The 16518-nt window shown below is 41.0% G+C and overlaps 1 protein-coding gene across 4 annotated transcripts in view; it reads left to right on the top strand.

The window, feature by feature from the left end:
- prkar1b (protein kinase, cAMP-dependent, regulatory, type I, beta) overlaps window positions 1-6735 on the top strand; it is a 78085-nt gene extending 71350 nt beyond the window's left edge. For all 4 annotated transcript variants that reach the window (XM_086088062.1, XM_086088054.1, XM_086088037.1 and 1 more), the window contains 2 exons: window positions 4267-4348; window positions 5545-6735. In XM_086088062.1, coding sequence (XP_085944188.1) covers window positions 4267-4348; window positions 5545-5717 — 255 coding nt within the window. In that variant the 3' untranslated portion in view covers window positions 5718-6735. The remainder of the gene's footprint in view (window positions 1-4266; window positions 4349-5544) is intronic.
- The last annotated feature ends 9783 nt before the right edge of the window (window positions 6736-16518 follow it).

The raw sequence follows: 16518 nt of genomic DNA, 5'->3' as shown, positions 1-16518 counted from the left end.
AAGGGACTCTGGTCCCAGAAACAGGCAAGGGCCTGAGACAGGCGCAAAAAAAAAAACGCGAACCTATCCTAGGGCTATAATGCTATAATCAAATTCTGAGTAACTAGGGGAATGAAACCCCCCCCCCCCCCCCAACAAAAAAAATTTAAGAGAAGAAACAAAACGTGTAGAAAGCTTTTCATAACTAGCTGAGACACTAAAGAACTGATTTCACGCAGCATGTCATTCAGAAGTATCACAACACTTTAAGTGTGCATAAACTTTGAATTACCGGTGCCAATCATTTCACGGTTTATTTAGTCTAATTCCACATAGCGCTATCGGTGTTACGGGCTAGGATCGTACCTTTATGTGTTCCACCAAGCGTCGGTAGCCAAATAGACTGTAAACCATAATATGTTAACTTCTAGTCATTATTTGTTAGCAATACTAGCCAATTGGTTGATTCACTACAGTAGTCATACCAAACATCAAGAATTGTCATCAACACGGGATTGAAATCAAAGTCGGCGTATGCTTAGCATATGGTTCGTCACGTAATTCAATAGAGTTAATGAGTTAGCACATGTAACTAGCAACCGTCTTTAATACTTACCAGCGGAGCAAACTGACGCTTGCAACAGCGGTCAGCTTAGCAAACCAACGGGCGGTGAGCTCTTAGGCAAGCGAGTGGAGAACAACTCTGTTGCGGCCGGTGGGCCACGATACACTCGTCTAATAGCCTTTGGGCCTACAAGAGGCGGTCAGCCTAGAGGCAGGTTCAATAACTGGACGACTAGCGAGCAGGCTTTGCAGCCTGGCAAGTAGCAGTCTTCTGAACCACAGACAGCTCAAATTCACAAGGACAAAGGCACCACATTGTGAGCGGGCGGGCGAGGTACACATCTGGCGTCCCAGAATACAGGGGTACGGCGGCGGCCGAGCTGTTATTGGGCTCGCGATAAAACAATCACACCCAATACGTCTCCCACGATCGGGAGGAAAAACGGGGACAATACCCTAAAGCCGTTACGTTAGCCTCGGGTAGCTACTCCGAGGTACATAAGACAGCGTCGTCACGTCGCGGTGCACAGCGAATTAAATTCCCAGGATACAAAAGCACAACTTCAAATTCAGCCAGCTGAATTTTACAAGTTGCAACAAAACTCGAGTTATATTACGTACGTCTTCAAAATACAAGTCACTATTCTCACAAACAGTAACCGGCTCTTACTTACTCAATTCCCACTTCTCATTCACAATAGTAATTCACTCTGTTCTTGATCCGCCCAAGATGGCGGCTCAGCCTTGCCACCACTACACATACAAGATGGCGGCTCGGCCGACGCTTGTGAACATTAAAAAGACGTGAATCTACTAATTCAAAAATGGTGTCTACACGCACTTCTCAGCGGCAGTACTATGCAAGTGACACGCTGCGTGAAGTCGTTCAACCTGAATCAAAGCGTTTCTCTGAGTGGACACTTCTCTTAATAAAAAGCCTCACACGGGGCACCAATATGTAGCGATAATTTGGGTTGCCGTAATGGCTTATGAGAAATTTAGACGGTACTGAGGGGAGTTGTAATTTCCTCAGCAACCTCGGGGGCACCACGTTGACTTTGCTGTAGGAGCAAAATAAACGATAAAAATCCTATTACCAAGTATTCATAATCTGAAGTTGCTACTTTAGTTAATCATAGAGTTCTTTGCTTTCATAAAATAATTACTAATCCACTCAGTAAACACAAATGATTCGGCAGAAATTGAATTTCTAGACAACAAATTTATTTAGTAAACACACATATATCAGTCACAGCCTAACCTATTAATGAAACGGAATAAAAATGTGAATCAAAGATAAAAAGAAAACTTACAACCTAACTAACTAAGATAAAAGAAGGTAGATGGGGGATAAAGATCCTCGGTTGAATGCTGGAATGCTGCAACAGGTCTCCGGCTGCTGGTCAGGTGCAGGTGCGGCGTGGAGGCAGCGGACGATCCTTGGTTGGCGCACGTCTAGCTGGAATGCTGCCCGGTAATGCACACGCGGCCTGGGAGGTCTGCAGGTCCTTGTGTGAGCGCTGCGGGGGCGCCTCGGACTCACGGCTGGAACAGACACGCGCGTTTTGGGGATGTGCAGTGTTTTTGTGAGTCCTTGCTTGATGTGCGGTTTGTGACGCTGTGGCTCAAAGGAAGAAGCTGTGTGGTCACCCTCAGCGACCACGTTTCTCGTGATGATCAGGAAAAGTTTGTGGGGGCCAGACGTGAGGTGGAGTGAGTTGCAGGAACAAGAGAGTCCTTTAGCAGTTCAGGGGAAAGAGAGTCCAGGAAACAAAAGAGATTTGCAGGAACGACCGTCAGGGAAAGAGAGAGAAGTTCCTTCGCGCGCTTGGTTTTAAAGCTGTGTCAGCAGGGGGATCGGGTCGTAGCCCACAGGGGCGGAGTCACACCCCATCCGTGCACCTGAGACAGCTTTTGGGATAGTATTTGATAATTTTGGATCAGAATTGACAAACCAGATGCTTCATTTATCATTCTGAACACATTTCAAACATTACCCCGATCATAAAGTTATTGAATCCGCTAAGCTTACTAATTAGCTAAACTTAGGTGGCTACAGAAATTACACACATCATTCATTTGAGATAGACATACAAGTTGTGTACAAAGATAAACAACAGGAGTTATTTGATGTCAGTCAAGTACATAGAGTCCGTGTATGTCCCGAATTATGTAGACTTCAGATTAATTAGGAGCGGCAGGATTCTTGAGGATAATCGATAGTGACCGTTGGAGGGCACTGTTGTACCATACACCTTCCACGGGGCATAATTTCCCAAGAAAAAAACACATGGCTAATTCCTGTAGATAGGCCAGACCATAAAAGATGGTCTATGGACTGCTTATCAAACAGGATTTCAGGTCTGTCGGAGCTGTGGTATGCGTTTCCTGAGGGTTATAAAAACGAAGTCCAGTCCCTGCTGGAGGGAAACTCAAAGAGTCCTTTTGAACAGAAAACACAGAGTTAAGACATGCTCACACATTCCCCAGGGGGAAATGTTTAAAAAGGCATATAAAATAAAAAAAAATTAGGGTGACGGGCAATATTCGTTACACCATCATGTTCTACTGTATTATCTGTGACTTTAAGATGGGTTTAAAAAGTTGGGCCTGGCCTTGTGAGTGACGTGGGTGCCAGCGAATGAGAGCGTAGAGTTGACTGGCTGTTTAAGTTATTCAGTTCAGCAATGTTTATAGTCAGCTCATAAGCATGGCTCTCGTTTAGTTGAAATGCCTTTTTTGCGTTTGAACTTGCCAATTGTCGCTTTCTGAAAAGTCACCTGATGATCTGATTGCGTGATTTTTCCGTGTGAAAGCCTCACCTTCACTAGGTGCTTTGTTTAATGCCCAAATTGTGTCGTTGCAACCCAAAAGTCAAACACTTCTCCTTTTGACCGAGGTACAGTCGAACCATTATTTGCCCTCGGTGGGAAGCTGGCACGTTTTGGTAACTCCTCATTAAGGTTCATTATATTCACATTTAGCATCACAAGCCTGCTCAGCTGAAGGATTAGAGATAGTGGGAGCGTAACGGAGCAGTCAGGTTTGTTTTAGAACCCACTCGGCATTTTCCTTCTGACATTTTAGCTACTTGCAATTACCCAGATTTGATGTGAAACTCCAGACATGTGACAAAATCCATATAGAGAGCGCGTTTGCCAATGTTATGTTAGTGAAGTGGACATTTGTTGGAAGCCGTCGGGCCAAACAACAGCTGCGGGCTACGCTCGTTCTGGGCAAAGGCGATGGAAAACAGATTTCCCTTAAAAGTTTTCAATGTTATGTTGTCTGCGTGCGAGGTTGAGGGGGTCCGCTGGTCTTGGACGTTGCAGTAGTTTCCATGTTGTGTGTGAGTCATCTGGTTTAGATGCTTGTATTTATGACACTCTGGAGAAAAGAAAGCAAATCCCGTCCAAATTGTCCTCCTTGCTTGGAATATCTGAGTTGTGGTTTGTCCGCCTCCCACGGAACAGGTGTCCGTTCCATACAACGCCACCCAAAAAAAAAGAGAGGCCCAAATCCCGTGCACCTGTGTCTTATGAAGCAAAGGAATTTCTCCTCTGCTTAATCCTCCTGATGATGTTCAGCTTCATTCAGTAACTCCTCCTGTTCTCCCCCTCCTCTTTCTTTCTATCCTTCCACACTCCCTTCCCCCTCCTTCTTCAACCCCCCCCCCCCCCCCTCTCCCCGCCCCATTCTCCTTCTTGTCCATCTCGTCTCCAGGGAATAGCCTCTGTTCTGCAGCGCAGGTCTGACAATGAAGAGTATGTGGAGGTCGGACGACTCGGACCCTCCGACTACTTCGGTGAGTTGCTCTGGATCCTGGAAGTGAGAAAAAGCCCACATACATATCTGATCTTCATTTTGATTTTGCAAGACAAGAAAATAAAAAGACACACTGTGTGTAACGAGACATATTTGAATAAATCAGGATAGAAAAGGCTGTACTAAAATGTGTTTTCAGTATACAATACCGTATTGTAAAACAATTAGAAAAGCTACAGTGGTTTTATGAAGATGAAGGTGTTATATTATGAGACAACGTCTTATTATTGACTGGGGAGGGTGTTATAAAAATATATATATATCATACCATTGTAAGTAAAAAAACAAATATGTGAGAACATATTTTGCAATTTTATGAAAACAAAATTCCACATCACAAGAAAAAAAATTAAGTCACAAGAAAAAAATTAAGTAAAAAAAAAAAAGAAGTAATTTAACGATAAAAAAAATAGTAAAAAAAATCTTGCAAAAATATTCATGCTGCAAGCAGAAATTTAAATATGAGAATTAATATTTGTTGTTTTATAACAATAGCTGTAATGTCATGAGAAAAAAATCTTAATGTTATGAGGGAAAAATTATTTTGTGAAAATAAAGTAAATACTGCAGCAAACAGCTGAAATATTATGAGCATTAAATAGAAATGTTATGAGAATAAATTGTTTTCCAAGAAAACATTGCGCGAAATAATTATTCATACAGAGGTTCGTCATTACATCTTGTCAATAAATGTGTTATTTATTCTAGTATAATAATAAAAAAATAAAATAAAAAAAAGGTTAATCGGCTGACATTAGCAGTTTTAAAATCGGGAAAAATCGACTATCTTTGCCTTCTTTAGTTTTTCCCCCTTTTTTTGTTTACAACGTGCATTGAAAAAAAAGAGAATGATGTTAAAACATTCACTTCCCCCCCAAAAATGGGCAAAAAAAATAATTTAATTGGAAGGAAAACAAATCCCATTGAATACTCATAATACAAAAATTGTTTTATTCATTTTATTCAGTTTAATTATGCTATTACTGTATGCGTTTATAAAGTACAATACTATAAAGTATGATTTGTCCTATTAAATAACACTTTACACCCTATTTGTTGGTGTTTTATAAGTGCCCGGAACAGATTAATGTCATTTCAATAGGGAAAGATGATTTGCAGTATGATAGGCCACTGTATGTACATGTAGTCAAACCCGAGGATGTCCCTCCCCTTCAGGTGAGATCGCCCTGCTGCTGAACCGTCCCCGGGCGGCCACGGTGGTGGCCCGCGGCCCCCTCAAGTGCGTGAAGCTGGACCGGCCTCGCTTCGAGCGCGTGCTGGGTCTCTGCTCGGAGATCCTCAAGAGGAACATCCAGAGATACAACAGCTTCATCTCTCTCACCGTGTGACGCCGCTCCCAAAAATACCAATCGAAAAGCAGCACCAGCAGGCGCGCTCCACACACAATTTATCGGGGCTGCGGGTGGGACGCCCGCGAGGGTACTGTGGACCAAGGATGCGGGTTTTTAAATTTCCACAGACAGGGTGCTCATTTATTGCTTATTTGGTTTCTCGACTTTTTTTTTCTTTTTCTTTTCTTTTGCCCTTGTCCACATTTGATCCGTGCTGTCGTATAGCTTAATGTCCAAAACAACAACATGAAGGTGTTTCCATTGTGTCTTGTAATGGTTCATATGCAGTGTGGCGGCTGTATATGATGCATGTCTCTCCAGTAACCAACAATTTGCACTTATCATGCATTTGAGACGGATTCATTGCGGAAGGAAAAGGAAAATGTTTACGTGCAGCCGGATGACGTGAGTTCACCTTTACTTGCTTGCTGCTTTGCCTTTTCCACTGAATTTGATTTTGATTTTTTGGAGGTAGTGTTTCATGACAACTAGGTTATTTAAGTGTGCAATTACTATGTTAAGATTTGATGTCTGTGTGGCAGAAATATTATTTGAGAAAAGACACAACATTCTCAATGTAAAACGCGGATCATATTGTGTACAGTGGATATAAAAAGTCTACACACCCCTGTTCAATTGTGACCTGTAACTTGTACAACTCAATTGAAAAAAAGCACACACAAAAAAATACAAAATAGGATGTAAAAATAAAATAAAAGCCTAGCATTTGAACAGGGCTTGTGTAGACTTTTTATGCCGACTGTATATACGCGCACAGCGTCTCAGGATTTTTAACAAGCTTGTTGTTGTTCTTGTCGGCTGAAAGCTTTTGCACCATTTTGCTAATGTAGAGTGAACACACAAGTTTTAACGCACAGGTTCTATATGTTATAAATATATTGAAAACAAGAATTTTAACTAATAATTTCTCTCATGGTGATGCAATGATGTGAAATTAATTTTCTGTAGCTATCTTTCAACAATCAAAGCATCTTAAGCAAATAAAAAAGCAACAACAAAACTATTGAGCAGCGTCTTTATTAATAAAACATTTTTTAGTATGCATGCAAGACCCAAAGCAGCATTCCCTACTATCTTCACCCAGACAAATTTTTTACACTTTGTCTGTAAACTACTTTTGAGTGAATATCATATTTTTGCATTGTGTTCACCTCACTGACCTCATTGTGTACATCCAACAGGTGTCCCTCCCCCAACGCGCCCCCTTCCTCCTCCTCACTCTAAGCAAAGTGTCAATCATCCGTCGGGCCGAGCTGTCAGAGGGTCGCGGCGCTCCTCCCAGACGCTTTTCAGCAGCGCCACACAGCTTTGACACATTCTTCCCAATCTTAATGCCCACTAAATCAACTGAGGAATGTGAAGCCCCCCCCCCCCCCACACACACACACACCAACCCACCCGCTCACTCTCTCGCTACGCTCACTGACATCGAGTTCAGTAAGACCCCCCTTCACCTCGCACGTACACATGTAACATGCATCCATCACTGAGTAGTTCATGCATGGATTGCATCTTTTGTCAACTTTTTTTTTTTAAATAACATGCAACTATGGTAATCTATTATGTTAATTTGGCTCAAGTGTAACAATAAAATTGAAAAATACCATATTTTTTATTTGATTGATTTAATGTGACCTCTTCCCTGCATTAACTGAGAAGTAATTGGTAATTTCTTCACGGTATTAAAAATGTTTGAGTTCCTGTTTTTGGGGGTTTCATGAGCTGGAAGCCTAAACAAATAATACTTGAAAGCATTTAAATTTTGGGCCCTGAATCTATAAACTCTATATGTAATAATTTCCATGATATGAATTTTTGGGGGAAAAGGTCTGTACTGTCTGTAAGAGAATGGAGTCAAAGAATTACAGGAATAATGTAAAAATATGGAGAAAAGTTGTACTTTTAATGGGAAAAAAAAAGATTAAAAAAAAAAGAAGACATAAAACAGATATGCAATATCATGAGAGGAAAACAAAGTAAAAAAATATATAACACGTGAATAGATCTGTAACCAGAAGTATTCGTAATAAAAGAAAAAAATAATAAGAGATAAAAGTCTTAATAAATTTGTTATATTCAGGTAAGAATATTAAAAGGATAAAGCCGAAATGTGATGATATGCATTTGTAATACAGAAAAATGTAATATTGATAGCATAACACAATTGTACAAGGTAAGATATACAGTACATTAATAAATAAATAAAAATGTTGCAATAATGGTCACATTACAACTAAATGAGTCATTTTAAGGAGAGGAAATTTTGTAGTTTTATGAAGATAAAGTGAAATAACTAAAAATGCCATGAATCCCATCTCGCCCTCGCAAAAAAACAAAATTGAATGTCTTTAATAAGAGAACTAGTAAAAAGTAGTCAAATAATATTGAACTCCATGAAAATGTACAGTAATGACATAAATAGAACGTGAAGCAATTAAAGAGTTTTCGCCATTTATTTATATATTTTTGCTTCAAATCAATATGTATTGTGCCGCTCCTTGTGGTGTGCACCACCCGGGGGCAGTAGACCAGTAATACAGACATACGGGCATATATGAAAACGGTCGGTAAGATGCCCTGTGAGTATTGATATACAGTATTGTCTGTCTGCATGTGTTGCTGCAGCAACTGAATGGGTTATAGCACCGCAACATTGATTTTATGTTTTGCACTGTTATTTAGCAGTAAATGAAATGGAGTTATGGCACATCCTTCACTTTAGCTGCCAGCACTGTTGTGTGTGTGTGTGGGGGGGGGGGGGGGGGGGTTGAGTGAGTCACCCAAACGCACAGTGTATGTAGAACGTGCGGTGCGGGTACAGGACTCTTGTCCCGTGTGTGTTCCGGTCCAAAAAGCCTTCATGTTTGTGGATGGAGGATTTGTTGTGAGTGCCATTGATATGCTAATCAGCATAATTTGAAGTGCTGCGCTTAGCCCAGCATGGGAACGCTCGCCCTCGCAATTCACATTCATGTGACTTTTGGATGCAACCCTTGCCAACAATGTACAAGATAAGATGGCGGCCAGTGATTTGGTGTGCAAGCAGACACGGCTTGGTGGTCTCATGGGAGCCCATTTGATTTGTTGCAACGTTTTTAGAGCTTGGTTATCCTCGAAGCGGTTCTGCTCCACGTTCCCATTGACAAACAGAAGAGACAATACAAACCTACTGTTAGTCAGATACACTAGTATAGTAACAAGATGTATTAGAGCCATGCTGAATAGAAAACAGTATACTACATGTCAAGAGAGAAGCAAGTTAATAATGAGATAATGAGGATAAGGCCATACATGTAGATAATGACGTTGTAATATTACAATGCAATTTGTGAAGTCATAGTGTGAGGATAAAGTCACAGTAACAATAAAACAAATCTGAAAATTAGGTCGCAGCTTTACAAAAAATGAAGTTGTGATTTTGCCAGATTTCAAATTATGATTAGAATCGAAATATAAATTGCGAAGTAAAAACTAAAAAATACAGTAAAATCATTAAATTATTACAGTAAATTTAAAATTGGTGATGCTAAAAAAAAAAAGAAGCTTTATTAATGATGAAAGTATCATCTTAATATCACAAGAAAACTATACCAAAACGAAGTTGCAAATTGCAATATTACAAGAAAAAAATACAATAAATTAGGGGAATAAAACTGTGTAATAAGAAACATTTATGAAGTCTTCATAAGCCAAAGAAAAGTTTAATTTAAAAAAATATATAAAAATATTGTTATTTTACAAAAATTAAGTTATCAATTTACACAAAATTACCCATATATTCATTAAAAACAATTACAATGAAATTAACATTAATAACATAAAATATAAGGATATGGAAATGCTTTAAAAACGTGTGCAATTCATATGAGGAAAAAGTCATACTACAAAAATTTAATTTTATGATTTTTACAAAAAAAAAAGTCGTTTCACAAAAATTCATAATTTTGGAGATTTTTTGGGGGTAAATTACAAAAATAAATAAAAATGAACTATTGTCTTGTATTCTGCTTTCAATTGAAGAAAGTTTTAACATTACAAGACAATTCTCCCAAAACACTTTGGCACTATTATGAAAAAAGTTAAAAATATTTTGGAGAGTAAAATTGTGAAAATACACCAAAAATTTGTAATGTAGGAAAAAGTGATTATGTGACAATTTTATTACAAGAATAGTCACAGTATTACGAGAAAAAAAATGTGTGACAAGAAAATGTCCTAATGTTAAAATAAATAAATACATGAAATCATAATGTTACTAGAAAAAAGTCAAAATATTACAAGAATAAATGTTGCAGTTTTTTTAAGAAAAAAAAAGTTGTAATAATATAATCATTTTATTATCTGTACAAATAAGATCAGATCATTGTGTATTAGAGCAATCATTTAAAGAGAAAGTTAGATAAAATAAAGATAAAAAATATGACCAAAAATGGTCAGATTTTTTAACAAAAATTTAACATTTTTCTTCAGAAAGTCACAACATTACAATGAAATTGTGATGTTTTTTTCTTTTTTTTTCTTTTGGGATCTTCAATCCATTTCGGGATGTGGCTCATCTCTGCCTGCTATCCAAGCTTCTCAGCCATGATGGTGACCTGCCGGGGTCATAGGTGACCACCCGGCCTGGTCACAGGTGATGGAGCAACAGTGAAGCTGATGGGATTGAAAGGTTAGGAGCGGAAGGGGTGGGGGGGCTCTGCTCCCCTCTAAAGTGGGTCAGGAGATCATCACAAGGTCCGGCTCAGCGGACTGCCACCCTTCTCAGAGTCAAGCTGCTTGTACTTTTGATGGAAGACCATTTCTGAAGGTCAAGAAAAGGAAAGTCAGAAACAGGACAATTGACACTACAAAAAGCAGTGCTTTACCTACGTCATTAGTATGAATCAATATAATTGTTGAAGTGTTTTGTTTTTGAACTTTTAAGTAACTTTTAATGCTTTTTTTACAGTCTTAAAACAGTGAAAGCCAACAAAAATGTAAATCCCTCCATCCATTACCGTTATTATAGGTCAGGTTGCCGGGGCAGCAGCTTTAACTGGGAAGCCCAGACTTCCCTCTCCCCAGCCACTTCGTCTAACTCCTCCGGCGGGATCCCAAAGTGTTCCCGAGCTTCTCACCCTATCTCTCAGGGAGAACCCGGACGGACACCCTGCAGAGGAAACTCATTCCGGCCACTTGTATCCAGGATCTTGTTCTTTTGGTCATGACCCACTGCTCATGACTATAGGTGAAGATAGGAAAGTAAATCGAGAGCTTCTCCTTTCAGCTCAGCTCCTTCTTCACCACAACGGACCGATACAGAGTCCGCATCACTGCAGACACTGCACCGATCCATCTGTCGATAACCCGCTCCATCCTGCCCTCACTCGTGAACAAGACCTCAAGATACTTGAACTCCTCCACTTGGGGCAGAATCTCATCCCCGACCTGGAGAGGGCACTCCACCCTTTTCCAACTGAGTAAGCCTAAAGTCCCGGATTTGGAGGTAATAATTTTCATCCCAATCGTGTCACACTCAGATGCAAACAGTTCCAGTGAGAGTTGGAGATCGCGGCTCGAAAAAGGCTACAGCACCACATCATCTGACAAAGGGTAGCCTTGGCGGAGTCCTACCCTCACTGGAAACAAATTCGACTTACTGCCGGTAATGCGGACCAAACTCTGACATCGGTCGTACAGGGACCGACCAGCCCGTATCAAGGGGCTCTGTACCCCGTACTCCCGAAGCACCCCCCACAGGACTCCCCGAGGGACACGGTCAAACGCCTTCTCCAAGTCCACAAAGCACATGTGGACTGGTTGGGCGAACTCCCATGCACCCTCGAGCACCCTGCCGAGCTGGTCCACTATTTCACGGCCAGGACAAAAACCACACTGCTCCTCCTGAATCCGAGATTTGACTTCCCGACGGACCCTCCTCTCCAGCACCCCTGAATAGACCTTACCAGGGAGGCTGAGAAGTGTGATCCCTCTATAGTTGGAACACACCCTCCGGTCCCCCCTTCTTAAAAAGGGGGACCACCATTCCGGTCTGCCAATCCAGAGGCACTTTCCCCAATGTCTACGTGATGTTGTAGAGGCGTGTCAATCAGGACCTCCCCACAACATTCAGAGCCTTTAGGAACTCTGCGCGAATCTCATCCACCTCCGGGGCTTTTTCACCAGGAGCTTTGTAACCACCTCAGTGACTTCAACCCCAGAGATAGGAGAGTCCACCTTTGAGTCCCCCGACTCTCGGCGGAATTGAGATCTTTGAAGTATTCTCCCCACTGACTCACGACGTCCCGAGTTGAGGTCAGCAACGCCCCATCTCCCTATACACAGTTTTCAATGGTGCACTGCTTGCTCCTCATGAGACTTGAAGTGTCATTTCCATAGCGGGCCACACTCGGCTGCCTCATAGAAAGTAAAGGAGAAGACGAGATAACGTCTGTTTGTTATTCAGCTTTTCTTTCCCAAGCTTTGTTATTCTTCCTCATTTCCTGCAAAATAACTCCTACGTGTACATGTAGTGACACTGAGGCCTCGCTTCTGAAAAGACGTGGAGGAAAACAAGCAAAAGCCTGAAATGCCCCCTCGGCCAGGCAAAAGGAATCAGTAGCATTTTTGTAAGCGAGCTATCGCCCGCATATGGCACGTGTGATGACTCGGCAGATTCTCCGGCCCGCGATGATCCGAGCCCAGACGCAATCCGTCTCTTCACGCCATATCCCTGGGGAAGCAGCTCAGCCTAATGTCAGGGCCTCGGATTCCAACGGGCTTGTAAGAGGAAAGCAGAGATTTGCAAAATGGGGGAAAGGGGTCGGGGGGGGGGGGGGTCAGTGTAATTGCCTGTTGTAATTTTATGCAGTGGATAAACATTAAAAAGTCTACACGCCCTTGCTTAAAGGTTTTTGTGATATTCAAAAATTTGAATAAATCGTTTCAAAACTTTGTCCACCATTAATGTGACCTATAAAGTGCAACACAACTGATTAAGAAATAATAACAAATAATGTGATTGCACAAGTGTACACACCCTCCTGTAACTTAACTTCAATGAATCAATCACATTCAAACTCATCTTAAATGGTGATCACACCTGCCAACATTTAAATTCCCTCTGATTAACCCCAGATAAAGTTCAGATGTTTTAGTAGGCTTTTCCTGACATTTTTTTCCTTACTTTATTTAAGTTACAGCCATTTAGCTAAAGTTACAGTTCCTAATTTACAGCTACCTGGTTACAGCTACTTAGTTGGTTATTTAGTAACAGTTACTTACGGGTAGTTACTGTACCATTACTTAGTTACAGTTGTTGTGTTCATAATGAACCAATCACAGTCAGCACACACCTGCCACCATTTATAGTGTCTTTAAGTAAACCTGAATAAAAATCAGATTTTCTAAAAGGTTTTTCCTAGCATTTTTGTTATGCCATCCTACAGCACAAGCCATGGTAAGCGGAGAGCTTTCATGCCATCAAAAGGATCTTGTTCAAAGGTATTTTTAAGGGAAATGTCCTCATTTGTTTTTCAAGAAGAAATAACTTAAGATAGCTTTATGAGAAATACAGTCTACACATTGTTAATGTGTGAATCTTGAAACTTGTCACATGATCAAACCCAGAAAAAGGGTGAGCAATAACGGTTGTTACCTTAGGCAGAGTGATGTCATTTTAGGTCAACAGCAAGTGGTCGTACGCGACAAAAATGGTCGTCCCTTGAAAAAGAATGAAACGTGTGGATTTTTCTGCTTAATTCATATACTATAATAATCGGAATACCCTGTTTAGACTAGTGGACTTGGCATAGAACATATTATTTTAAAGAACATTTTTGACTTGATTTCCCCTTTAAAGAAAAGTAGGAGAACGATGCATTAGGGAAATGAAGGAATGTAATGAAGCGAATCATCCTGATGGACTCTTTAGGAAATGGTCTGGGATGCCGTCGGGGATCAAATGTTTATAGCTGTGGGAGGCGCTCGCAATTTGTCAGGCGACCTGCTGCATCTTTGCTCTAACGTGCAACGTCGCCATCTATCCTCGAGCCGGTTACCCTCCACTAGACCGGCAATCAGCACAGGTGTGCAAAGCCGCAAGTCAACGGCTGTCAAGTGCTTCCTGATTGTCGGGTTTCCACAACAAACCCGGCAGACCCCCTACTGGGATATCCCCGGATCGCCTCCGAGCCACGCCGCCGGGCCTCGGCAGAGGCCGACGGACACTTTCCCTAAACCCCGCCGGAATGTGTGGATTTGAAGGAGGCCTGAAACCAGAGAGCACTCTCTCCTATCTTTAAGCCCATAATGGAGCCACTTCCTGTTGATAATCAGCATGTTGTGATCTCCCTCCCGCCTCGGGATTTTGACACTTTATTTAAGTCCTCAGACAGGAGGAGGAGGTTTTCATCATAGTTCTGGTCTGGCTACCATAATGACAGCATTAAAATGGCATCAAAGGCCTGTCTAGCTCCAGTCCCACACACATACTGGACTGCACACTCTCCTCTTGTGCATGATTGCAACAGAATTTGCCCACAACGTCATTGTTGACACAATGAATAGATTGTGTGACAAAAAAACGAGTGGAGTGGTCTTCCGGAGGGCTCGTGGACCGCTGCCATGCGACTGTGGCGCTTTGGATTCTTCTCCAAAAGGAATGCTTTCTCATGGATAGCTGATGCAACTGAATGTTAGCATATATCAGCGGTGGGAAGTAACAAAGTACAAATGCTTCATTACTGCACTTTTCAGGTGTCTGTGCTTTCGTTACTCAGGGTTTTTTTTCCCCCTGATGACTTTTTACTTTTTACTTTTACACCCGCCATTTGAAAACAAATATTTGTACTTTCTACTCATGAAAAGGCTCATTACTTTTTCAATTGCCGTGGATATGGTCATAACATAAAAAATATATATAAAATTATAAACATTTATATACCTCACCTAAGGGGAAATAGGCAGATCCTTTTTAGAGCCATCAGATTGAATTTCAACTAACTTAAGTGGAGGCTGTGACAACTTTTTCCATCTCTGGCATCTGTGTCGACGCTCGCTGCATGGACATGTTAGACTCCCATGGGCTGGTGTTAACCACTGCTAAGAATTAGCACCATTTGTAAAAAACGGGCTGAGGTGTGGTTACCTTGGCGATGTAGTCGTGTTGAGGAAAATCTTAAAGCCCTGCTTAATGCCATGGCATAACTTGAGCCCAATTGTACCCTAGGGCCAAATGAATGCAGAAACGCTTCAGTAGGCTCGAGTGGGCTTTGGAATCTCTTAAAGTAAGCCAATTGCAATTTGTGAGCGTCTACTGTTCTTAATGATACATTGTATTGTTTGATTGTTACATCTATAACTGAAAAGGGGAATACTTGTCAGATGGCTTGCTTTAAAGTAACATGTTGCTGCATTCTTGACAACGTTGTCTGTTAAAAACAAAATACAAAGCAATGAAGGAGCAGCCACATCAAAAAACTCAACTTCATACAATGAGTTTTAATTTGTTTTTAAATACACAGTGTTGACAGCACTTGAAGGAGAATATAGAAATGACCTACGTCACATTAAAGAGTCAAGTAATCATCACCATAACCTCACCCCTAGAATTGGGGCCCAACTTTTCACATTAAAAAGTCAACATTACCCCAAGCTTCACCTTAACCTTAAATGACATTTAAAAACGGTTAACCTAATTACCTAAGCTTAACCCTAACACAGACTCTAACGCTAATAGGGCTTTTAATCTATGGCTAGTTTCCTAACCCTTTTTTTTTTTTTTACATGTAACCTATAACCATATAACCTCAACCCAAATCCAACCTGGTGGAGGTTAAGGTCAAATCAATACGCATGCAAAAAAATTCCCTGGTTCACTGTTTATATATAAGTCACTCATTGGCAAGACCCCACCCTATCTTCACTCTCTGCTCACCATGCATACCACCACCCACACTATCCATTCCAGCAGTTTTATCAACCTCTCTGTTTCCAAAGTCCGCATTACTTTTGGTCAATCTTCTTTTGAATTTTCCCTTTCCAAATGACTGCAACAAATAAAGCCCACCTAATTCACCCCAACGTGATCGTTAAAAAAGTTAGTGATCGCCACACCTGTTTTGAACCTTTTAATAGTTTGCTACAGTGTCGTTATAAATAAAGGATGGATAGATGACACTTTTCAATTGATTGTTTATGTATTTGTACAGGGAGTCCTTGAGTTACGTTGTACGCGACCTTCGTCGTTTCCACTTTACGGCGCCCGTGCCTCATTTGTACCACCTTCTTTTTCGTTAATTTCCCACAGTAATCACGGCATTTTCAAGTTATTTAAAGTTGTGTTGTTGTTACCTTCAGCAACGCACATCCATCGAGCAGGTCGGCTCGCCATCAGGCGCGTCACATTTCCGTGTTTAAGTTTCCATTAGCTTCGCTTTGCCGTCCGTCAGCAATGAATGCCCGTGCGGAAACACGAAATATTGGTTCCGGTATTTTCCGCCTCACGCAAATATGTTATTTAAAATGACTGTACATAGTATTTTGATGTTAATATTGACATTAACGGTGAAATCTGACATAAGTCTGAATTCGGGTTACATCGTCAGCGTAGGAACGTAATTCGTCCATAACTTGAGGACTTTTGCTTTGCTTTACTCTGCTCTCTGCTGAATGTCAATTTGGGTTATTAGGACCTTAAAAACTAAGCTAGTCAGCGAGCTTCCCAGCATTCTTAACTTTATTCTGTATATTTATCTGTATGGCTTTTCTTTGAAAGTCAAATCTATTTGCACCCACC

This window comes from Leptonotus elevatus, chromosome 1 (assembly GCF_054856555.1).
Source record: "Leptonotus elevatus isolate MCC_2025b chromosome 1, RoL_Lele_1.0, whole genome shotgun sequence".
NCBI classification, from domain to species: domain Eukaryota; kingdom Metazoa; phylum Chordata; class Actinopteri; order Syngnathiformes; family Syngnathidae; genus Leptonotus; species Leptonotus elevatus.
Note: the sequence above shows the minus strand (reverse complement) of the source record. Positions and strands in the feature narration are given on the sequence as shown.